Raw genomic sequence first — 20,598 nt, 5'->3', positions numbered from 1 at the left:
AAAAGTTTGGACACAATAAAGCATAAATATGCTGGCATTTTTCAACTAATTGTTTTCGCACTGATTAGTACTTTTGAGAGAATGTACGTTGATCTTCTCATATATGATATTTGCTTAAACATGCAATCATTATCCATCTTGTTCGTGACCCCAAGGCCTAGAATCATAATCAACATTCAGATTTCAAGGTAAGAATTTTATTGCACAATGAGAAGGCAGAGAAAATTGATGGTTCTGTTTCTCAGTACAAGTTTTAGAATGAAAAATGAAGCAACAAGTGTTTGTAGTGGTAGTAGTAGTAGTAGTAAGCATACAAAACTACAATGGCATGGTACATACATATAATAATTGAATTACCAATTCAGAATTTGATGGCTCTCACTTCCACTTGTTGGCAACAATGTCAGCCAAATCCACAACCCTTTGGGAGTAGCCCCACTCATTGTCATACCAAGCAATCACCTTAACCATGTCATCTCCCATGACCATGGTCAACGATGAGTCAACGGTTGAGGACACATCAGTGCACCTGAAGTCAACAGACACAAGTGGCTCATCACACACAGAGAGGATTCCCTGGAGCTCATTGTCTGCACTCTCTCTGAATGCTGCATTCACTTCTTCTGCAAAGGTCTTCTTTGAGACCTGAACAACGAGGTCCACCACTGAGACGTTTGGTGTTGGCACACGGAGTGCAATGCCATTGAGTTTGCCCTTGAGGGTTGGGAGGACAAGGGCCACTGCCTTTGCTGCTCCTGTTGAAGTGGGGACAATGTTGAGAGCTGCCGCCCTGGCGCGCCTCAGGTCACGGTGGCTCGCGTCGAGAAGCCTTTGGTCGCCGGTGTAGGAGTGAGTGGTGGTCATGGTGCCCTTGATGATACCTGTCATGGATTGTGTGAGTTTCTATTGGCATGCATAGTAGAGAATAATATGATCTTTAAAACATGTAAACCTTCACTTTAGTCTCTAATATTGTATTCCTATAGGTCTTTTTTTTTTTTTTTTTTAAATCCGAAACAAGGGTATTCTCTAGGGTCGAATGACTAATTATTCAAGGTATTGAGATTTATTTGACTATTGGCCTCAAAATATACCCTTGTTTCGAAACATGGATATTCTGTAAAGACTAACGTCTCTCAACAATTGTTATTCTATGCATATGGACCAAGAGATCGAATCCTGATCATATACTCAACAAACATGGTTATCTGTTAATCATACTACACCATGTTGATTCATTTTAGTTTTTAATTTCACTAAAAGTTTACTTTAATCTGTGACTTAAAAAAATGTCATTCATGTTATGTCCTTTTTACTCCCTTTTCCACCACCAGAAACAAGGATTAATTAAAGTGAGTGACATTTTTTAAAGTAAAGTTTTAGTTATTAAAGTGAGATTTTACTTGTTTTGTTTCATTTGAAGCACTCTTCAATTTCATGGATGGGGCAACTTGATAGAGAAAAAAAAATGTGGTTGTGACAAGGCACATTACCGAATTTCTGATCAAGGACCTTGACAAAGGGTGCAAGGCAGTTAGTGGTGCAAGATGCATTGCTGATGATGGGTTCATCAGGGCTGTAATCATACTCATTGACACCAACCACATATGTGGGGATGTCTCCTTTACCAGGAGCAGTAATGAGCACCTTCTTAGCTCCTGCTTGAATGTGTTTCCCTGCACCTTCTCTGTCTACAAACACCCCAGTTCCTTCAATCACCAAGTCTATCCCCAAATCCCTGCAACAATAGCACATAGTCACACCACTTTCTTCAAAAAATTGAGTTAACTAGTTGGCATGGAAATGAAAAAGAGGCTTACTTCGGAAATGTATGGTTGATCTAGTAGTTGTAGGGAGAAAGGAAGAGGGGAGAAGTCGCGGGTTCGAATTCCCCCGCTAACAAAAACTAACAACTAATATTTGTGGTTTTGTGGATGATAAAAAAAAAGAGGCTTACTTCCAAGGAAGGTTGGCAGGGTTGCGGTCAGAGACAACTTTGATTTCCTTTCCATCGACAGAGATGATGTCGCTGCCAACAGGCTTGACATCAGCATCGAAGGTTCCGAGGATCGAATCGTACTTGAGAAGGTGAGAGGCTTGTTTCACGCCACCGGTGTCGTTGATGGCAATGACATCAAGAGGGGAGTCTTTGCGACCGTGCCAGCACCTCAAGAAGTTCCTTCCAATCCTTCCAAATCCGTTTATGGCAACCTTCAGTTTTGCTTCTGTCACACCCTTCTTGTATCCTCCACTGCTTCCAACCTTCAAAAGTACATGTAATTGCAGCATTGTTAAAACACAGCACATTTTTACTTTTCTAATTAACTTTTTGGATACCATCATGTTTAATTAACAATTCATAGGTTCACCCTTTTGCTGTTTACTTTCCTTGTTTCATTCTATATTTATTCAAAAGAAAGGCCTAGATCAAACTCTGATCTATCTAGTTCCTAGACATGAAAGCAAGAACATGTACAAAATGATGATCACGAATTGAGGTATGCATTCTTGATGCAAACACATTAATGTGGTCTAATAACTTCTAGAAAAGTCAAAATATGAATCTAAAGGACCTTTTTTTATGAAAGTATGATGAAAACCATGGTTTTAAGATCATCTGGAAAAAAAGGTGTTGTTACATTAATGTGTTGAAAATTTTGGTCTTGTTACAAATTTCTGGATGTATATCTATATGATATATGATAACTTCTTGTATATCTATATTCACTAAATTAGTATTTTTATTTTACAATAAAATTAGGCACTCATTAATGGAAGCAATAACTTACTGCATAGGTCTGGAAGGCAATGACAGAATGGAAATCCTCTGAAGATTTTCTAGAAAAGGGAAGGAAGCCTGATGAGCTGCGGAGGCCAGAGAATTCAGAGAAGCCTTTCCCATTTGCCTGAATAAACCAAGGAATGAAAAAAAAAACACTATTATAAAAAGTTACCTTAACTTTTGCACAATATGGCACTGCTAAATGCTAATAGTACAACTTTCTGATGATGCATGTTATTAATGAAAGTTGAAACATGGAAAAGTGAATGAATGAGTAGCATGTTGAACCTGAAGGGCTGGTTTGGCTACAGAGAGAGTAGCCGAAGCCATGTATCACCACTGAATTTTCTAGAGCAGAAGGTGAAGCAGTAGAGTAGAGCCTTGTAAGAAACTAGATTTTCAGGTTCCATGTTATGTTATGGCTCGTAAAGTTTAATAGGGAAGCAAGAGGAGGCAACGTGGATGTGTGGCTGTGACTCATGAGCCTAAGTGAGGATGAGATTATGGATAGCCTCTCATTCAATGAATGGCTGTGATTGGTGTTTTGTTTTTGTGTGCTTCTAACTTCTAAGTTCAATAATCTCACTCTTTTTTTTTTTCTTTTTGATCTTAAATATGTTTTTCATTCTTTAAGTTTGTATTATTTAATTTTGATTGCTATCAAATTGTTTGTTTATTTTTAATTTTCATAAGTTTGTATTTTTTAAAATTTTATTTATGGTAAGATATTTTGTTAATTTTTAATTTTTGAAGTTTTTTTATTCCAATTTTGACTCATGTAATTATAAATTTATGAAAATTATAGATGAAAAAATTAAAATTTTAAAGGGATTAAAATTGAAAAAATACAAAATTACAAAAATTTAAAATGAAAAAATAAATTATAAGGACCAAAATTAGAAAAGCTTCAACTTATACAAACTAAAACTAAAAAAGTAAACTTACAACCAAAAAAAATGCTAATTTATGGGGACAAAAATATATTTATACTTTTTTCTCCGTATGTTGAGGGTTGGATCTGAACCTTGAGACCCTAACTGGGCCAGGTTATGGGCTTGCCACTTGCAGTGGAGAATAAAATTCACTGAGATTCTACCCTTCTCTTTTTTCTTGAAAGAAATTTGAATTTGTTTTTTAGAGAGTATCATGAAACACACATACAGAGAGATACGACAGATACAAATATGTGACAGGGGATACGAGTGGATAAATGAAGTCTATGGCCATTCTTCACTTGGGTTCATCTGCTTTTTATTGTTCAATACTTGACAGCAATTTAGATCCAACTTAGTTATTGAACACGGTTTATTTTCTGCGGAGGAATTATGTTTATAAAATATATTTATATAATATTTTATAACAAAGACATAAAAATAATAAAAATAAATGCATGACAAGATGATTGGTATGATTAGAAGATATTGAAAAGATTGGTGTAAAAGAGTGTTGTTTAAATAATAATTTTTTTAATTCGAAATATCTTTTGATAAAAAATTAAGAATTAATCTCTTGGGATACTAAAATTTATCTTGAGATTAATCTCTCAATTTTTTGTAAAAGAGGTATAACACGAGTTTGAGTCTAATCTCCTTTTAAGTATATGGACGGATTATTTAACCTATTTATTTGTCAATTTTTTTAAAAGATTTGAGTTTGAACTACATGAAAACTTAGTTTGACTTCTTTTTTTAAGAAACTTAATCTAACTTATAAACATATTTAATAGCTTATTTTATGATAATTTAACACCAATATAAAAGTGAAAATATACATGTTAAACTATATGGAAATCAAATTTATTTTGTTTGTACCATATAAACATAATTTGAAGAGTTTATTATAAATCATGATAACTGACAGAAAAAAAATATTTTGTAAATAAGACTTGTAAATAAGACATAAATTTGTCTTTTAATAAAATTAATTATAAGCTTTTGTTTGACTTTTTATTTAAATCTACATTTTTAATATTTGAATTGACAAAATAAATGTAAGATTTAATGTAATAAAATAATAATAATAATAAATACTTTTTTAGAAGAATAATAAATACTTGTTTATATTTTTTAAAAAAATAGGTTGATCTATTCGACCTAAATGACATGAATAACTTAAGATCTAACATTTTCAACTAAATAAGCTTTAATAAAAAGTTTTTACCTCATTTATTTTCTGAAAAAGCTTGACTATTCCCAATTTTTACCCTTATATATTTTTTGATTAACAACTAGTGTATTCATTGGGTTTGAGACTTAGTTACACTTAAGGTTTTTAACATCTCTCCAATAATATATTTTGCAGGGATCAAATTTAGATTTTTCTTTACAAAAATTCTTTTTCACAAATTCAATGTATGTTGTCAACTAAGTTGCACCAATTAGATGGTTTTCACTCCTATATATAATTGATTTCGGTGGTATATGCTTATTTTTTATGAATAAAATATTAAAATATGCTTATTTATTTTTAAACAAATCTCATGGTTGAGTTAATAATAATAATATACAATGTTTTAGTTGTACACGCGCTAAAATTTTATGCAAATTTCTCCTGTATATTCCCATTTGTTTCATCTTAGTCGTTGATGATTTTTCTAATTCAATGATTAATATATATGTTTTTCCTTTTCTACTTAAAAAATACTACATTTTTTTTATTGAACTTACTAGTATAGAAAAAAATCAATCTCATCATACTATGAATAATTTTTTATTTTATTTTGTTAAAAACAAGATATTCATATAGCTGAAAGTCATAGACTAACTCTCCAGACCGAAAAATCATCAAAGTCAGTTTTGCTTCTTTCAATAAAGTCTCTTTCCTAAGCACGATAAGGAAATCAAGTCTCTTCTCGGCATGTTTAAAAAACTTAACTATCTATCAAGTTTATTAAACCTTATTAATGTGATATTTTTAGTTTACTTCTTATGCAAAATATATGTGATTTTAAATAAAACAAAAAATTTGTGGGCCATATTAATGATTTTTTTATTTTCACTATTTTGATGAAATTTTATTATATTATTAATTTAGTATCTAACTTATTTATTATTCAAATGATTTTCTTCTCTTAGTTCACACAGTATATAGCCTGCTCTTTCAGGTCTCTAATTTTAAAAGTTTTAAATTCAATTTAAATTTAGAGAAAAAGCTCATATATAGATAGTGTAAAGATTTTTTACACAACCATCCAATAAAAAATTATCATGTACAATAAATTTATTACTTTTACAAAAATTACTTAAAAATCATACTTATCATAATTTGTGATTGATTGATAATATAATTCAATTTGAGTTTGATGGTCATGTACGGATAGTGTAAGACATTTTTATATCATCAATTAATTTTAATTTTTTTGTTTAACTAGAGATACATGTTATTTCTTATTTGACACTCAACTAATTCTTTTTCATCGGGTCAGTCAATTTTGAAGATAAAGTAATACCACTAGTTATGACAGTACGTTTAAGCCAAAGATTGAATCTGAGACCTTAACTAAAGAACTCAAGTATTAAACTACTTGTACTAAAAACTTTGGGTCTAAACCATCAATTAGTTATAAATTATCATTGGTATGACTTTTAAGAAAATTATTATAAAAGTTAACAAACTTATCATAGATGGTGATGGTTAATCAAAATTATGTTTAATGATAACTAGTTGTATAAAATGTTGATCCAAAAAGTTTAATAATAACTAATTCAAAATCTAAATAAATCAGTGGTTATGGTTAATCAAAATGTTGATTAGGTATTGATAGAAACTCAACAAAATAATCTTTAGGGCATAATATGTAGAACGTGCATAATATATGCAAAACATACAAAATATGTAAAATAAATTATCAAAGTATGCAAAATATCACCAACATTGTTAAGCAAGTCTTCAACATATATGGGTTCACAATAGGATACTTCAACCAACCTTATTAGAAAGATCCTATCTTTCAAGAATCGAATGGCAGATTCAGTTTGCTCACTCTTACAGGGAAGCCAGCATGTGTGTGGACTGGCTGGCAAAGCTTGGATCACCTTGTTTGATCGTGCCCTCCTTCAATATTGCCTCTATGCTGTGTTTGATTTAGAAGATAGAAATTGAAGAAAAATATTTATGTTAAAATGGAGTATAAAAGGTGCGAAATCCATATAAAATCAACATTATTTTTCTCCTATTTCTTCTCCCCTCCCCTACAACAAACAAAGCCTTAGTCTTAGCTAATGATGATGCTTTCGGCTTTTCTTATTTGAGACAGTAGTATGTTCTTTCATGTTTTATTCTTTTATATTCATAAAAAAAAAAAAAAAATCCTTATTTCATATACGCATCTTCAAATTATGTTTTTACCAAGAGGGTTGGAAATGCTATTTTTTTAAGTTTGCTGATGAAATAGGGAAATCAATTGTAAAACATTTGGCTAGATATCTAATATAATGTAGCAATTTCAGGATAGCAATTAATACTTAAAAATGAAATATTTTTCAATTTCGTAAACCAAAAACGCGTTTACATCGTTCACAACTTCTCCACTATGTTAGATTTTCACCTTAACTCAATTGGAAAAACATTTCCAAATGATCCCTCCTTACTTCATGCAGAAGTGAATGTCATGGTTCATCCTAGCAATGCAGCTACAAGATAATACAGCCATCCCATGTATTGTTACATTGCCCAGCTTTGTGCAGTTGTAGTTCTATTCCCCCTATTAAGTAACACCTTCACATAATTAAAATGCTATCAAGCACCAACACCTCTTTTATTTTAAGTGTTGTCGTATCGGACATATTTTCGACATCAACACATAGTGATACTTATTCAACACTTCCTATTAAATTTCTAATTTAAAAATAACTTTTTGTTGGTTTGAATACTTAAGTGGATATCTTTACACTTAAAAAGATGAATATATTATCAATTTAAATACTTTAGTCTATGCTATTCGTATTTCAATTCAAAAGATGAATATATTATCAATTTATGTATATTTGTGATGTGCCTGTCTGTTATATTTTAGACATTAGGTATTGAAGTACTCGTGTCTGTATCATGTCTGATATTCATGTATTTCATAGTTAAATGGAAGAGAAACCAAACGATTCCAAAATTACTAGTTAATTTATTCCTCCTTAGCAGTGAAATATAAGTATATATACCCCCTCAATACTTCTAGTGACTGTGAGGACCCTTTCAAGTATGTTCATATTTCAACGGTAGGGAAAAAAACTGGTAGGTTGATTTAGTTTGTCATCCAATAAATTACGGAGTATATAAAGGGCACATATACTCATGTGCACAAGCAACGTCATTCTACATTTTGTGGACAAGAAAAGAGATACGTGTCTGCTTAACTGGGCTACAATCATGTACTATATTATCATCCAGAAGCATATATATCATTTAAAAAATTTGCATCACACCTGGTTTGTGGAAAGCAACAAGTGATCAACTACAATAATCAGAATGGTCAAAACTGAGCCTCTCCAAGTTCGTGGCTATTAATAAGTTCACTGCCACTAAGATGGTTTAGATGGAGCCCATCATTGAATTCTATAATTTGACCAGTCTAATAGATATATAAAAAATTGGTAGTGGATTGATGTACTTGAACCAAGATATTCGATATAATACTAAACTAATTGTAATTGCAGGTCTCTAATTGGCTACATCCATAAATCCTTCCTTTCACATCCCTCTGAGAAGATTTATTGTTTGTCGCTATGATTTAGTTAAATGCTGTTGCAGGCAAAGACAGATAGATGCTTATACCAGCACAATTCCTTCAATTCTTCTGGCCAGGGAGCCACCATTCACCAAAAGATTATTTTCCAGATATACGGGTTAGCGAAAAAAAAATGATAGAAAATAACGTTTGAAAATCTAACAGCCGTTTTATATGGCTCATCTAGGGATCAAATGCTCTGCTCAAATTGACTTTTACTGGTTCAGTTTAGCACAAAGTTTGAAAATCTAAAAGCTATCACCATGAAGTTCACCCAAAGAGGAAATGATCTGGTATTCAGACAGAATGCTTAAACGAAGGGAAAAATCATCATTTCAAGTACAAGGCAACTCACCAGTTGAATTATTTAACATGATTTACAACAATCAAATTCTGCAGCATGCTTTTTATATTTTCATGAAAACAATTACAATATATAAGAATAATTTCTAGAACTTCAAAGAGAAGACATTTCCAGGGAAATCTTCCTGTGACCACCGATTGAGTGCCCAAATCCAACAGAGGTTTTATTAACTCCAATTTTTTCCCACTGCAAACAGCTTTCAAATCATCTGTCTTATGTATCAGTAGTTGCAAACAATCACAGTTTACTTGGTGCCAACTTAAAGAGAATAACAAGGAATATATTGTCCATATATATGGGAAGAGGTAGGTGTGTTCTTTACCTGTACCCGTAGGGAAAAGTAGTTAATTGGTTTAAATGCTTTCTTTCTTTGCAATAACAACAGTGGAAACCAAAAATCATTTGGAAAGAAATATAATTAATCAGGCAGGCATTGTTCTTAGGGCTAATCTTAAGTTGGAGGGTTTATCACATCAGTGCTTGAAACTCTTAAATTAGAGGGTCTTAAATGGGTCTAATGTTATTCAGTGTGCTTCTCTAAAGTCTAAAACTTTACCTTCGATAACCTTTAGTCTAGGGAGAAAAAGAAAAAGGTAGGAATCCAATAACAGAACCCTTTATCTTTATATTGTGCCATGTTGGTTTCTCTTAATCAGGGCCCCGAAAGATTAAATAATTAAGATATCAGAACATCCACACACACACGCGCAAATGCATCCATCATCCAAACAAACCAACACCAAACAGCTTAAGCACCAAACACCAACAAGAACCAAACCTTTTTCCCACTAGGTGGAGTCAGCTACAATGAATCTTTGTCATAACATTCAATCACCAGACAACAAGCAAAAGCCATCAAAACCCAAACCACAATTAGATGGCGTCAAACACACAGCGCAGCCCTTGCAGCACATAATAAGTGAATTTCTTTGAGTTAACGAGACACAGCAGAAACATAGACAAAAGTGACAACATTTACATACAAGCCCATTTCCTATTAAACAAGAATGCGACAAAAGCGACAAATAACATCAAGGTTTTAGACAGCATCACGTCAAACACAAAACATAACCCTTGTGGACAGTTGTGGTCATCACAAGTGAATTTCTTTGGTGTTAAAGAGTCACAGGTGGAAACATGGACAACACTGAAGTGAAAACATTTACATACAAGGTCATTTCATTTCCTAGTAAACAAGAATGCGACAAAAACATCAAGGTTTTAGACTCTCTAAAGCCCTATTTGTCCACAATTTCCTGCAATTATAACAATCGCAACAAAACTGCAAAATTTGCAGTCGCAGTTTCGCCTCAATCCTTGAAAATGCAGAAAATTATGGAAAAATGCGGCCACAGACAGTTTAAAAACCTTGATATCAAGGCCGAAATTGATAATGTCACAGACAATTTCTTTAAAATACTTGCAGACTAACTAACTTGGCAGAAACAAACTAAGGCTAGTTTAACACCCTAAACCCTAAACAAAACCACCATCGTCCCAAAGCCAGAAATCACGAAGGGGTTAGCATTAGTTTCAACAATAAAAAGAAACAACAATACAACTGTGTTTTGTTTTCAAATCTAAAGTATCCCCAATTTTCGTTTGCACATACAGGGAAACAGAAGTTTCAGAGAAATCAAATTTCAAACCCTAAGAATCTGAAGCTTGGTGGAGAAAGCAATAGCGACCCAATCAGGCTGCGAAGACGACCACTGAAGCTGCTCAATCTCCGCTCCGGCAGTGTACGCAAGAATAGGGTCAAGCCCACCCTCCACGGGTTGACCCATGGAAGAAAGGTCCCAAATCAGCGCCTGCGAATCATCCCCGGCCGTGCATATATGGCACGAGCTATGTGGGGCCCACGCAATCGCGTTCACACTCGCCTGGTGTCGCTGCAGCTCCACCACAGGGAGCGTGGGAAAACGAATATCCAACACCACCACCTTTGCACTGTCCATGATTATCGTCGCCATGTAGCGTGGGTCCTGCTTGTTCCACCCGAGCCGCACCAGAGGCGTGTCCGGCTCCGAGCTCTCGTAGATGATGGTGGAGTGTTCCTTGTCGCGGAGATCGAAAACCCTAACGGAACCGTCAGCGGAGACGGAGGCGAAGACTCCGACGCCACCCCATGCGATATCATAAACCTCTTTATCATGAGCGATTAGTTGAGTATCGACGGTTTCCTTCTCGATATCCCAGATAGTGCAGGTGGTATCGATGCTGGAGGTGCCTATGCGTCTGGGCTCGGCCTCGTTCCAGTCGAAGGAGGTGAGGGGCCCACAGTACTCGCTGTTCTTGTTGCCGTTGAGGAGGGACTTGAGTTCGACGGCGGATTCGGAGATGTGCCAGACGCGGAGGAAGTCAGAGGAGGTGGCGAGGAGATCGGGGCGGTGGCAGTCCTTGTCGGGGATGAAGATGGCCTTGGTGGGAGGGTAAGGGTGCTCGAAGGAGAGGGAGGGGTCGGAACGGATCTCGCCGTTGGAGTCGTCGAGCTGGACAATCTCCACGCGGTTAGGGTACTGCTCTAAGAGGGAGGCGATGGCGAGGCGATACTTCTTGTCGCGGCGGACGCTCCAGTTCATGGCGTAGATGTGCCAGGGGGCCTCGTAGGTGTAGATCTCCGAACGCTTCTGCTGCTCGTCGGAACCGTCTTGGGTGGGGTCGCTGCTCGCGCCCATCGTCGCTCTCACTCACTCACTCACACACACTGTCACAACGACTGAGGAAGGAACAAACAAACGCTGCTCGCTCGATCAGTAGTAATGTATGCGGAATGGATCACTTTTTATTTATTAAGGACTGTTCTTATTTATATTATTCTATCCTTAGTGGATAACTTAAACAACAAATATATATTAGGGTTCACCGATTAAAGAGTATAGCTTAGTTGTATAATTTGTTCTAAACTTTGGACTTTAATTTCCACCCATAAAAAAAATCAGGATTTAGTGGAGGGAATTAGTATCTCATAGTTAGGAATAAAATGAGTCAGGTGGCCTATCAAGAGCCTTTGATCTCATTCTGACTTGTTTATTATAGAGATTAGATTCAAGTTAAAAAAAAAAAAAAACCTATTAGGCTTGTGAGGCTGACAAATTTATTATTATTATTATTATTATATATTAAAACTTTTAAAAATAAATCAAATAAAATATTAAGAATAGATTATTAAATTATTTTGTTTGCAACATTTTGTTGAATACTTAAAGTGCATAATTATAATTTTTATTTGGGTCACGGTAATTAGTGAATTCTAATTTTATATTAGAGTGTTCAAATTAATTTTAACTTATTTTTTCTTTTCACACACAAATTAAAAGAAAAGTATGTTAAATTTTTAAAAATACTATAGGAATTCTCAAAATTCCATTATATAGTCATTAGACATGGCAATGAGACAGGGCGGGTACGAGTATTGTCTCCCCAATCCCTTACCCTGACTCTCCAACATATCTTCATACCTATATCCGATAACCGATGAGTTTAAGTTTATTATCTCATCCCCATACCCGTCGGGTACCCGTTGGATATCGGGTATCCCCGACCCCGTCCCATACCCAATCCAAATTAGAAAAATATTTTTTTTGTAAAAAAAATATTAAAATTTTGATTTTAGAAAAAATAAATTGATTGTTAAACATTTATTTTTAACTATTTATATATCAATAAATTTATTATAGCGCATGTGTCTACAAAAATCGTTAAGAAAATAATATTAAATTATGTAAAAATTCTAAAATAAAATTAACTAGTAATAAAAATTCTCTGTCTTTTGATTAAATTATGTAAAAATTCTAAAGATTTTAAGTGGCGGGGCACGTTTGGGACGGATCTAGTAATCCCATACCCGTATCCGTACCTGACTTTTGGTTATCGGGGAAAATTCGAACCCGAACTCATACCCGGTCAACTCGGATATTACCCATCAAAGTCGGAACGGATTAGGGCGAATACCCACGGGTACGAATTTTCTTGCCATGTTTAATAGTCATCATATTCCCTTTGTATATAATATTTATTGTAAAATAGGCATTTTAGTAGGCTCTTAGGCCAAGCCAGACTTTCAAATAGGTCATACCAAGCCTAAAAAAAAAGCCTATGATAGGTAAAAAGGCCAAGTCAAGCTTTATATTTTTAAGGGTAAATAGTTATTTTCGTCCCTAAATGTATAGAACGCTAACAAATTCGTCTCTTGAAAGATGAAAATTTAAATTTTAGTCCCTAAAAGAGAAAAAGTGTGACAAATTCATCCATCTGTTAACTCTTTCGTCTATTACTGTTAATGAAAGAGCCTATGTGATGTGTTCAGGAACAAATTTGTTAGCGCTCTACACATTCAGGGACAAAAATGATTATTTATCTAAAATATAATTTAATTTTAATCTTCTTCCCTTTTTTAATTGTTGCAAACATAAAATTACAATAAATACTTAAAAAAATAGGAAAACAAACATAAGTTAAAACAAACATAATAATAAATATAATATTGATTAATAAGCATCATTTGTTTAAGTGTAAAGCAAGATAAAAATTAAATTATATTTTGGGTAAATAGTCATTTTTGTTCCTAAATGTATAGAGCGTTGACAAATTTGTCCATAAATATACCATATAGGCTCTTGCATTAACAATAACAAACGAAAATTATCAGATTGATAGATTTGTCACACCTTTTTTACTTTCCAGGGTTAAAATTTGAATTTTTATCTTTTAGAAACGAATTTGTCAGCGTTTTACACATTTAAAAAAGAAAATGATTAGTTATCCTATTTTTCATTCAAGCCAAGGTCAGGCCTAGCTTGACCTGTTTCCATCCCTACTCAGAACATGACAAATCAAGGATTCACATTTACATGGAAAGAGATGTTCGCATTTAGTGTCCAACCATATTTCAAAGGGAATTTACTCTAAAAGAGACTTGTGAGAAAAAAAAAAACACAACAAAGGTATAAAAAATTGTTTATTACATAAAATGTTTACAAATAATTTAAAAAGATAAGACTAAAATATATTTTTTGTCTCCTATTTTCTCAAATTTGAGATTTTAGTCACTTCATTTTTTTATTGAGACATTTTGTTTCTCACTTTTAAAAAATTCACGATTTCAATTTCACATTTTTTAATTAAGACATACGTTCCCTGCTTTTACAAAACTCACAATTTTAGTTCTTGTGGCAAATTTTAGACGTGTTGATCTATGTTTTCCGTAAATGTTGATTGGCATATGTTTATTTATTATCCACATGACAAATATTTTTTTTAATTATTTAAATGTTAACAAACTTAATTTATTAAAAAAAGGAATTCAAAAAGTACACCGCAAAGTATGAAATTAATCAACGGGACTAAAATAATATATTTGTTAAAAGTAGGGAGATAAAATGTATCAATTAATAAATAGAGGAAAAAATAATAAATTTTTTAAAAGCGTGAGATAAACTGTCTCAATTAAAAAATAAAAAAGACTAAAATTGTAGATTTAAAAAAATAGGAGGACGAAAATTATATTTTAGACAAAAGATAAATACTAGTAAAAAAAATTAAATACATGCATTATTGTTGAATGTCGACTAAAATTTATTTAAAAATAAATAAATTTTGGTGAGTCTCACCTTTTAATTTAATTGATTTTTCTTAATTTTGTAGTTTTAAATAAATTATTTAATAATACAATGTGCAACTTGGGATGACGCGCGGCTTCAGGTTTTTTATTGTTTGTGAATCAGATTTAAGGATGGCTTTGGAATTAGTTCAGGACAACACAGATAAATTTCACCCTTACTTTCCTTTAATCAAGATGATTCATGATAGGCTAGCTCTTGACTGGGAGGTATGTTTGAGGAGGCACATTCTTCGTGAAGCTAATTCTTGAGAGATTGGCTTGCTAAATTCGAATCAATCATGACTTTGTCCTCCTCCTTTAACCTCCCTTATTCTCTCTTATGTAATGGGAGTTGTGCACCTTAAGTGTTAGTTTTCTGCTTTTATATTTCTGATGTATCGAAATGGAAAGAATGTCATATTGAGTATATTGCAATAAATCATTAAGGTCGACCACTGATGGAGTTTAGATGATAAGCATGTAATGAGATATGTTATGGAGATGTCTCTCCCTTAAATCTTGAGTCAATATTGCTTGCATTCCACTAAGACTGATTTGGGAGGAACTGCTATGGACAGTATCTTGACTACAACACTCTAGATAAGATAACAAATAAACTTGATCACAATTCTAAGTTGTTCACTAAATAATAGACTTAAGAAATATTTGATCACATGGCAACATGGTGCTTCGGGAAAATGGACTCCAATGGATTTTCCCGCCAATAATATCTATATATAAATGTTTCTTCTGACAAGTAAGTAACTCGAGTCTCAACATATATTTTCCTAATACTCTTTTTTACTCATTGTTAGAGTTCCTACTTGTGAAAATCACTTCAGTGTCAGCAGTGATGAATCTAAGTAGAGAGTAATGGGCAATTGCGCTCCCATAAAGAATTTTTTTTTACTTTAATATATTAAATAAATATGTTTTTTGTCCCATAAAAAATAATTGTTCTTATAAGATAATTTTTCTAAAAAAATTAATGTAAAAAATTGTAAAAGATGAAAGAAAAAATAAATTGATATTAATTTTAGTCATTTTATCTTTTTAACTTTAGGGTGTATTCATTTTTTCTAATATTTTCATAAAACTTATTTTTCATATGAGAAAATAATTTTTTATTTTTTGCCTCCATTAAAAAAATATGGATCTGCCACTGTAGTTGTGGAATCCTTCGGCCACCGTAGCACCATCGCCCCGTTAATCCTTCTTCCGACGCATCACAACAAATCATAGATTTCAATCTCAAAAGTAAAAATAAAAATAAAAATGATCAATCAGAAAGAAAAAGAAAAGAATCTATTGCTATCAATGTCTCTGAAGGGAAAAAAATGCATTTGACGTTCTTTAATTTATATATTTGATGGATGAGACCTTAAAAAAAAAGCAGATATTGATGGATGAGATAGGAAGGCCCTTTTAATATTTTGAAGGGTAAAACAACTAAAAAAGAACGAGTCTTGCTTGTTGAGAAATTCCTTATTTAATCCTGAATTGGAACGTTTTATTTTATTGCTAAATTCGTGGACTTGTTCGTTGTTTTATGATGCGTACAGCGTATGTATCATTTGTCTTTTATGAGCGTATTTTGCACCTAAAAAGAAAGGGGTGAAGGCGGGGGGTGGTCACCAAATTAACATAATTTACAATAATCAAATTCAGCACCATGCTTTTTAATTTTATTTTATCTTTTCATGTAAACAATTATAATTATATAAGAATAATTTCTAGAATTTCAAAGAGAAGACATTTTCAAGGAGTATAGGAAATACTCCTAACCACTGCTTGAGTGCAAATCCAACAGAGGTTTATTAAGTGTTTTTTTCCACTGTAAGGTGTAAACAGCTTCCAAACACATTGCTCACTTATGTCAGTAGTTACAAACACCCAACATTTTACTTGGTGCCAACTGAAAGAGGAACAAAACATGGATTTGGATGTGTTCTTTACGCACAGGAAAAGTATTATTTGGTTGGTTTGAATCACGGATTCAATTTCCTCTGTTAACAAAAACTAATATTTGTCAGTAAAAAAAAAAATCGGAAAAACCAAAATCATGTGGGAAGAACATAACTTTGTGTTGATCTCGTCTTAATCAGGCAAACATTGTTCTTAGAGCAATCAATGTGGCTATCTCAAGTTGGAGGGTTTTATCATATCAGTGCTTTTAACCTCATAAATTAGAGGGTCTTAAATAGGTCTAATGTTATTTAGTGTGCTTCTCTAAATTCACCGTCAATAACCTTAAGTCTAGGGAGAAAAAAAAGAAGCTAAGAATTCAATAACAGAACCCTGGTCAGTTGAAAAGAAACCAACATAGCACAATGTAAAGATAAAAGAAAAAGGAATCGGTACCATAGTCCACTATGTACTCCAATGACACCACTCATGGATCAGCTGCCCCCCCTAGAAAGATTAAACAATTAAGATAGCAAGCCATTACACACACACAAAGTCACAAATGCACCCATCATCCCACACCAGACATTTTAAGCAGCAACAACTTTTCCCTCGGCTACCACGAATCTCAAGTCATGTATTCAATCACCAAACAGCTCAGGCAAAAGTATCAAAACCCAAACCATAAATAGTTAGTGTCAAACACATAGCACAAACATTGTGCACATCATAAGTGAATTTCTTTGAAATAAGGAGTCACAGTGGAAACACGGACAAAACTTAAGTGAAAACAATTATATACTAGCCCATTTCCTAGTAAACAAGAATGCGACAAAGAAAGTACATTTATTTTCTTTTCTCTTTTTTTTATCCCTGTCTTTCTTATAAAATGTTATATAAATTTATTTATACAATAGCTAAGTGGGATCTAAATTGCAAGCAAGTTTTGATCAAAGCACATGAATTCAAGTAAAGAATGGCCATAAACATCACCATTCGCATCTCCTGTCACATATTTCTTTCTGTCGTTTCTGACAGTGTGGGTGTCGCATGTTGATGTTGCCCACAAATTCAATATTTTTCTTTGGAGGTTTTAAACTCTAAAAAACTCAATTTTCTTTCAACAAAAAAGAGAGCCTACAATTTTAATGAAGTTTTACGGGATAAATAATCAATTTCGTTTTTCAAAGTGTGAAATGTTGAAAAATTAGTTACTTGAAGATAAAAAAAATTCAAATTGAGTTAATTTTTATATAAAAAATATGACAAATTAATCATATAGATAATTTAATGATAGATTAATTCTTAAATTTTATAAGTTAATGTGAAATTGATTCTTAAAAAATATAATTTATTTTTAAATTAATTCTTAAACATTACAATTTAATGATAAAATAATCTTATAAATTTAGCAACAAAATTAATTTGAGAATTTATCCGTGCACCATACATTTTGAGGATGAATTTAATTATTTCCTCCAATTTTTTTCTCCACCCATGCAAGTGGAAAGCCCATAATCTGGCCCACTTAGGGACTCTAGGTTCAGATCCAACCATCAATATAGAGTAGAAACAATAAAGCACCTATCACAGCCATTCATTGAATGAGAAACTATCCATGATCTCATCCTCACTTGGTTCCTATTAAACTTTACGAGCCATAATAACATGTAACCTGAAAATTTAGTTTCCTACAAGGCTTCACCTTCTGCTTAAGAAAATTCAGTGCTGAAACATGGCTTCAGCTACACTCTCTGCAGCCAAACCAGCTCTTCAGGTTCAACAAGTTAAGAAAATTCATTTACTTTTCCAAATCCAATTTTTTGTCTGTATTCAGTGTCAAATAGTCTAGAATATACCTATTTTATTCTAAGGTTGTTATTGGTACCACGTCCAATGTTTTTGTCTCCATTCGCAATGTTATGCTGAAGCGGAGTGTCCTTTGATTTTCCAAAATTATTGATATATGTAACCTTATCCAAAGAGCACAACCATCTTCCAATCGTGCGGTGGAGCACAACGATCTCATATAACATTATCCTTAAGATTTCTTTGGTCATGAGTTTGTTTTTTGTGTCCTCAGGTTACCCCAATTGGCACTGACAACTTCAACATAGCCAATAGCTTGAACAAAAATTGGAATTGGGCATGCCATGAAGGTGGCATGTTGTAGCCCAGACATTATTAATGCTCCCTACTTGGGAACCCCAAGAACAAGGTTTGGTTCTGAGGAAGCCCTTGTCTTGCTTCAAAAATGTAGCAACTTCAAACAACTCAAGCAAGTCCATGGCAAAATAATCCGTTTTGGTCTTACCTATGACCAATTGCTTATGAGGAAACTAATTCAGCTCTCTTCCTCTTATGGCAAAATGAAATATGCCACTTTGGTATTTGATCAACTCAATGCCCCAGATGTCTTCACTTGGAATGTCATGATTAGAGCTTTTACCATTGGTGGTTCTCCTAAAATGGCCCTTCTTTTGTTCAAGGCCATGCTATGCCAGGGCTTTGCACCTGACAAGTTTACATACCCTTTTGTGATCAATGCTTGCATGGCCTCTAGTGCCCTTGATCTTGGAATAGTAGCCCATGCTTTGGCCATCAAAATGGGATTTTGGGGTGACCTGTATGTGCAAAACACCATGATGAATCTCTACTTCAAGTGTGAGAATGTGGATGATGGACGGAAGGTGTTTGATAAAATGCGTGTGCGCAATGTGTTCGCGTGGACCACCGTGATTTCTGGGCTTGTTGCCTGTGGGAAATTGGACACTGCCAGGGAGCTATTTGAGCAGATGCCTTCCAAGAATGTTGTTTCATGGACTGCAATGATTGATGGGTATGTGAAACACAAGCAGCCCATTGAAGCCTTCAATCTGTTTGAAAGAATGCAGCAGGTTGATAATGTGAGGCCAAATGAGTACACTTTGGTGAGCCTGGTCAGAGCATGTACTGAGATGGGTAGCCTCAAGTTGGGTAGAAGGGTTCATGATTTTGCTCTCAAGAATGGTTTTGAGCTTGAGCCATTCTTGGGTACCGCGCTTATAGACATGTACAGCAAGTGTGGCTATTTAGATGATGCGAGGACAGTGTTTGATATGATGCAGGTGAGAACCTTGGCTACTTGGAATACCATGATCACTAGCTTGGGTGTGCACGGGTATAGAGATGAAGCCTTATCCCTTTTTGATGAAATGGAGAAGGCAAATGAGGTTCCTGATGCTATCACTTTTGTTGGTGTTCTGAGTGCTTGCGTTTATATGAATGACCTGGAACTAGCTCAGAAGTATTTCAATCTTATGACAGATCATTATGGTATAACACCTATCTTGGAACACTATACATGCATGGTTGAAATCTATACTCGTGCTATTGAGTTGGATGAGAATTACACATCAGGGAACACCATGGAAGCTAATCATGATGTTGCAGAATTGCTCCACAAGAACAAACTCACTAGTTTCGACGACATTAAAAAACTTATACACAAGCAATACGGGGATTTGGATTTCTCAGAACTAGTTTTGGACCATTCCTCCACGAGCTCTCCACCTCAAGTCCCGAGCTCAAGGGGGATGCAGATTGATATCAGCAAAACAAGTTGATAAATTGTGACTTCTGTCGCCCAATGATAAAGATTCATGCCAAGATGTCTTCTGTGGAGCTTTAATGAGAAGTCTATATACACATATAGCCAAACAGATGCCTCTAATTTGTGCTTAAACATGTTGCATAGTTTGTCTTATAAACTAAAGAAATATTCATTGAAAAAAAGAGGGGGGGAGGGGGAGTTGAAGCTTACAATTTATATGACACTTATTATAGATCTTAGAATTCTGTCAAATATTCAGTCTAGACATTCACTTTGAAGGGTAAGGTGAGCTCATATTTATGGATAAATATTTTAATGGGTGAAATTTATACATGTCAATATAATTTTTTATTTTATTAAGTTTTTTAAAGTTAACAAGAAAGCTACAAGTTCATGATCATTCTTCCTCCCATGTACCCTGCAACTGTTTGTTCTCCTCATCGTATGGCCAGGATGCAACACCAGCAAACCACAGCGCACCTGCAACTGTGATCATAAACAAGACTGCGCTAGTAACATAAACACAGCATAAAAAGTTATATGTGATGGTAGAAATTTTTTTTATAAGGACGAAATTCTAAGAAATTGAGAAAAAAAATCTAGTGAAGAATACTAATAAAAAATGATTTTTTTG

The 20,598-nt window shown here is 33.8% G+C and overlaps 3 protein-coding genes across 3 annotated transcripts; 1 reads left to right on the top strand and 2 right to left on the bottom strand.

The window, feature by feature from the left end:
• Window positions 1-138: 138 nt before the first annotated feature.
• LOC100815649 (glyceraldehyde-3-phosphate dehydrogenase A, chloroplastic) lies at window positions 139-3,275 on the bottom strand. Its single transcript, NM_001360368.1, has 5 exons — window positions 3,071-3,275; window positions 2,790-2,906; window positions 1,958-2,262; window positions 1,494-1,738; window positions 139-881 (listed from the first exon to the last, which is right to left on the bottom strand). Exons 1-5 carry the CDS (start codon window positions 3,110-3,112, stop codon window positions 379-381), a joined length of 1,212 nt encoding a protein of 403 aa, NP_001347297.1. The 5' UTR covers window positions 3,113-3,275; the 3' UTR covers window positions 139-378.
• A 7,100-nt stretch (window positions 3,276-10,375) lies between these two features.
• LOC100818850 (WD repeat-containing protein LWD1) lies at window positions 10,376-11,745 on the bottom strand. The gene has a single exon (XM_014769045.3). The coding sequence runs from the start codon at window positions 11,541-11,543 to the stop codon at window positions 10,509-10,511; it is 1,035 nt and encodes a 344-aa protein (XP_014624531.1). The 5' UTR covers window positions 11,544-11,745; the 3' UTR covers window positions 10,376-10,508.
• A 6,262-nt stretch (window positions 11,746-18,007) lies between these two features.
• Window positions 18,008-20,289, top strand: LOC100789790 (pentatricopeptide repeat-containing protein At3g26630, chloroplastic). The gene is made up of 2 exons (XM_003548435.5): window positions 18,008-18,158; window positions 18,456-20,289. The coding sequence occupies exon 2, from the start codon at window positions 18,526-18,528 to the stop codon at window positions 19,975-19,977; it is 1,452 nt and encodes a 483-aa protein (XP_003548483.1). The 5' UTR covers window positions 18,008-18,158; window positions 18,456-18,525; the 3' UTR covers window positions 19,978-20,289.
• The last annotated feature ends 309 nt before the right edge of the window (window positions 20,290-20,598 follow it).

Source organism: Glycine max, chromosome 16, assembly GCF_000004515.6.
Source record: "Glycine max cultivar Williams 82 chromosome 16, Glycine_max_v4.0, whole genome shotgun sequence".
Lineage (NCBI taxonomy): Eukaryota > Viridiplantae > Streptophyta > Magnoliopsida > Fabales > Fabaceae > Glycine > Glycine max.
Note: the sequence above shows the minus strand (reverse complement) of the source record. Positions and strands in the feature narration are given on the sequence as shown.

Excerpts from the sequence above, each read along its gene's own strand:
- LOC100815649 (NM_001360368.1), bottom strand. The coding sequence starts at position 3,112 with ATGGCTTCGGCTACTCTCTCTGTAGCCAAACCAGCCCTTCAG. Across the intron at positions 2,907-3,070 it reads TAGCCAAACCAGCCCTTCAG|GCAAATGGGAAAGGCTTCTC; the intron begins GTTCAACATGCT and ends TGGTTTATTCAG. Across the intron at positions 1,739-1,957 it reads CCTGCCAACCTTCCTTGGAA|GGATTTGGGGATAGACTTGG; the intron begins GTAAGCCTCTTT and ends CTATTGTTGCAG.
- LOC100818850 (XM_014769045.3), bottom strand. The coding sequence starts at position 11,543 with ATGGGCGCGAGCAGCGACCCCACCCAAGACGGTTCCGACGAGCAGCAG.
- LOC100789790 (XM_003548435.5), top strand. The coding sequence starts at position 18,526 with ATGAAGGTGGCATGTTGTAGCCCAGACATTATTAATGCTCCCTACTTG.